We start from the raw sequence: 3,366 nt of genomic DNA, 5'->3' as shown, positions 1-3,366 counted from the left end.
ATGCGCACATATTCAGTTACAATATTCGCATGCATAATGGATGCACTTGCACAATAAACGCACCCTTTTTTAACAAAAATATTAATCTTAGCTAATATGTGGCACCACATAATTACTGCAATCCCCCAAATTTTCTCAAATTTTTGGGAAAAGAAGCGTGTTCATGATGCAAGCGAATATGGGATTAGTGTGGTAAAACAGTGACCACTGCCTTTATCAAATTTGATCTCAGGAAAGTTCTTAACGCTGTTTTATAAAGTTCGCACCCAACAGCGGCTGTCATGTTTCAAACCAGAAGCGCAGCAAAAACCTAGGCATTTTCATAATCTGCTTGTCACCACCTGGACCGGCCTACACTATGGAAGCTAGGCTCTGCAATTAAAGATGGCGCCTCTGATGTCATGTGCAAACCATATACACAATGTCACATATTTATTAATAAAAGTTTTTCACTTTTGATATGATCAAGCATTACCGAATATATGTCACAAACTAGCTACTGTGGTTTCTGCTCCAAAGCAGGTTATGTCTGTTAGTATGGTAGCTACTTGAGACTTGTCATTACATGTCGCATGATTTACATGAGAGAATGACATTAAATGAAACTGATTTCATTTCTTTCATATCTGAGCGTTTGGACTGTCGTTAGCAGTACAATATGCTCCAGTTTCAATGTTACATTACTTGCAGTGCTTCAGTTAATTTGTATCATGTGTTTTTAGCGATCAATTCTTACGCAACCGAGTTTCCCGTAATGTATGCCATTGGTGTTCTGTCTGATCAGAAGGCTTTTTCTTTTGTGCTAATAGATAATGTACAACAAGAGTTTTGTGGCATGCATGTTGATGGCTGATGAGTAACTTTAATTTGAACCACCTAAAAACAGCAGGCACAGAATTGCAAGTTTTTTCCTCAGTGCTCATTTTTTATTAGATCTTCTCATTAATTAACTGTTTGAGACATGAGTCAGATACACGATGCAACCTGCCAAAATGTGCGCTGGTTAATGTGCATCAATGTTGGAGAGGCTCAAATGAGGAATCCAGCTCACAGTTGCAATGGCACAGAGGTATTTCACAGCTGACAGCGCATTCACCTGATGTGGCATTTGAAGTACTGTAGTGGGCGTTATCACTACGTTTTCTGTAGGCTGTCATGCCAGACTTTGTTGAAAAACAGAATACAACACTCTCATAAAGCTCACCAACAATGCGTTCATTCACAACTGAAAGTCTGAAGTGGGTCATTTCGCCGGGGTTTTTTACCATACTTTCGGTTGCGCTCCTCACGTGTCTTGGGTCGCTTCACGGGTGGCGGACCAGCCTTCGTGGCACCTTCCTTCTGAAGACTACGCTGAAGCGTAGGAGGAATGATGTAGTCTGGCAGGTGTTTGAGATGCGGCTGGTGTTTAATGATGTGCAGTGCCTTGTCATGTCGCAAGAGCTGCTTCTCTCTGGGGTTCTCTTCAAAGAACGACTGCAGCTTCTGCGATGACAGCATCTCCGTCTTGATCTCCTTGAGACGCGCTTCGCGCACGGCAATTCTCGTCACAGCGCGCAGAGCGTCCTTGCTCCTGTACCTGAACGGCTCGATCTCTTCCATGCGAAACAGGTACGGCTTCAGCGTGCCTTCTGGAAGCGTCTTCTGGACAGCTTCCAGGAGGTGAGCTTCCCGATCCTTGACCAGAGACAACGCAGTGCCCTTACGGTCTCCCCGAGCAGTTCGCCCGACACGATGCTGGTAGGCCTGCACTGTAGTTGGGAAGTCGAGGTTGATGACGTTGGCGACGTTCTGGAAGTCCAGACCTCGACACACTCCGTACTCTGGGTCCTGGTTGCGTCTCCGTTTGACACCCTTGCCTTTTTCCGCGACTGCTTCGATGCCTTTCTCGTCGGAGGCTACCATGATCTCGTAGCGGCCTTCGTTGAACTGGTTTAGGATGAACGCTCGCGATGCCAGCGGGAGCTCGGAGTTGAGCACGCAGCATCGGACGCCGAACTGTTCCAGGAACAGCTTGACAATGAAGCAGCGGTCGACGGTGGTGACGAAGATGAGCGTCTTGCCCACCACGAGTCGCAGTTTTAAGAGCGCGCAGAGTAGGGCGAACTTGTCGTCCTCTTCGCACCGGATGACGTACTGCGCGAGGCGTTGTTGCTCTTCATCGCCGTCCTGAAGTTTGAGGGTCACGGGGTTGCGAAGCGCGAGCCGCTTGAGGTTCAGCACCTCGGGACTGAGAGTTGCCGAGGTGAGTACGGTCTGACAACGATTGGGAAGCCGCGTCAGCAGCTCATTGAGGTCCTGTTCATGGCCGAAGGAGAGCACCAAATCGGCCTCGTCGATGACAAGCAGTTCGAGCTTCAGGGTGAGGTGTCCCGCCTTGATGTGGGCCAGGAGACGTGAGGGGGTGCCGACCACGACCGCAGGCCGCTCAGCTAGCAGCGGTCGCTGGACGGCTAGGTCAGCGGTGCCCGACACGTCGACGCAGCGCAACCACTGACCAGCCAGCTGGGACACACAACGTGCTATCTGGCGACATAGTTCTTTGGTGGGCGCTAGGATAATCCCTCGCGTTGCCTGCTCTTCGTCGCTGCGGTACTGCATCAGGCGGTGAATCATGGGCAGGCAGAAACCGCCTGTCTTGCCACTGCCCGTGCGTGCACGGGCCAACACGTCTTTGCCTTCGAGGATGAGAGGCACGGCCTTCTCCTGGATCGGCGTCGGTTTGCCCCAGCCCAGCTTGGCGATCGCCTTCAGAAGGCGGTCGTCGAGACCCATCTCGTGGAACTCGAGCTCTGTTTCTGACATGGTTCGGCTGATGTGGTGCTCTGGCGGGATATCAAAGCACGCGTTGCGATCTTGACTTCACCGTTACATGGAGGCTGCCATATTGTCGTCGAAGGAAGGTTGTTTTTCTCAAGGCGTGAACGTATAATATCATTGTGCCACAAGTGGTGGCGCTAGTGTACATTTATTAATGTGTTGAAAATTTGTTGTGCATTTTAACTTCACAAGGATTGTCTACATAAAAATCTAATTAAAGCACTTTAATTACACCAGTAACATTAATTTGTATATTATTAGTATTTTTACGATAGTTTGCGTATAAATGAGCATAAAACGCTTCCCAAGAGCTTTGTTCTTTCCAGAGTTGTGCTGGCTGTGACACGAAACACTTTTGTTGTTTATGTGCACAATCGCAATACCTTTTTCACCACAACAACAACCGCGTAAACAGCCCTCAACGTCCAGTTTTTGCTTTGTTTACGCAAGCGGTTCCTAAAGAAATGAAGTAACGTTGGAATTTTCTCGCGGTGCTCTTTCTGGCAGCTTTTCTTTAACGGTTAACATCGCGTGTCTTCCTGTTGC

General features: G+C 48.5%; 1 protein-coding gene across 1 annotated transcript; it reads right to left on the bottom strand.

Moving 5' to 3' along the window:
• Positions 1 to 1,138: 1,138 nt before the first annotated feature.
• Ddx56 (putative ATP-dependent RNA helicase DDX56) lies at positions 1,139 to 2,895 on the bottom strand. The gene has a single exon (XM_089588102.1). It carries the CDS (start codon positions 2,803 to 2,805, stop codon positions 1,216 to 1,218), a length of 1,590 nt encoding a protein of 529 aa, XP_089444228.1. The 5' UTR covers positions 2,806 to 2,895; the 3' UTR covers positions 1,139 to 1,215.
• Positions 2,896 to 3,366: the final 471 nt, after the last annotated feature.

The sequence above is a fragment of the Amblyomma mixtum genome, chromosome 4 (genome assembly GCF_055824585.1).
Source record: "Amblyomma mixtum isolate Tamu chromosome 4, ASM5582458v1, whole genome shotgun sequence".
In the NCBI taxonomy this organism is placed as follows: Eukaryota; Metazoa; Arthropoda; class Arachnida; order Ixodida; family Ixodidae; genus Amblyomma; species Amblyomma mixtum.
The sequence above is the reverse complement of the archived record's forward strand: the minus strand, read 5'-3'. Positions and strand labels throughout refer to the sequence as shown.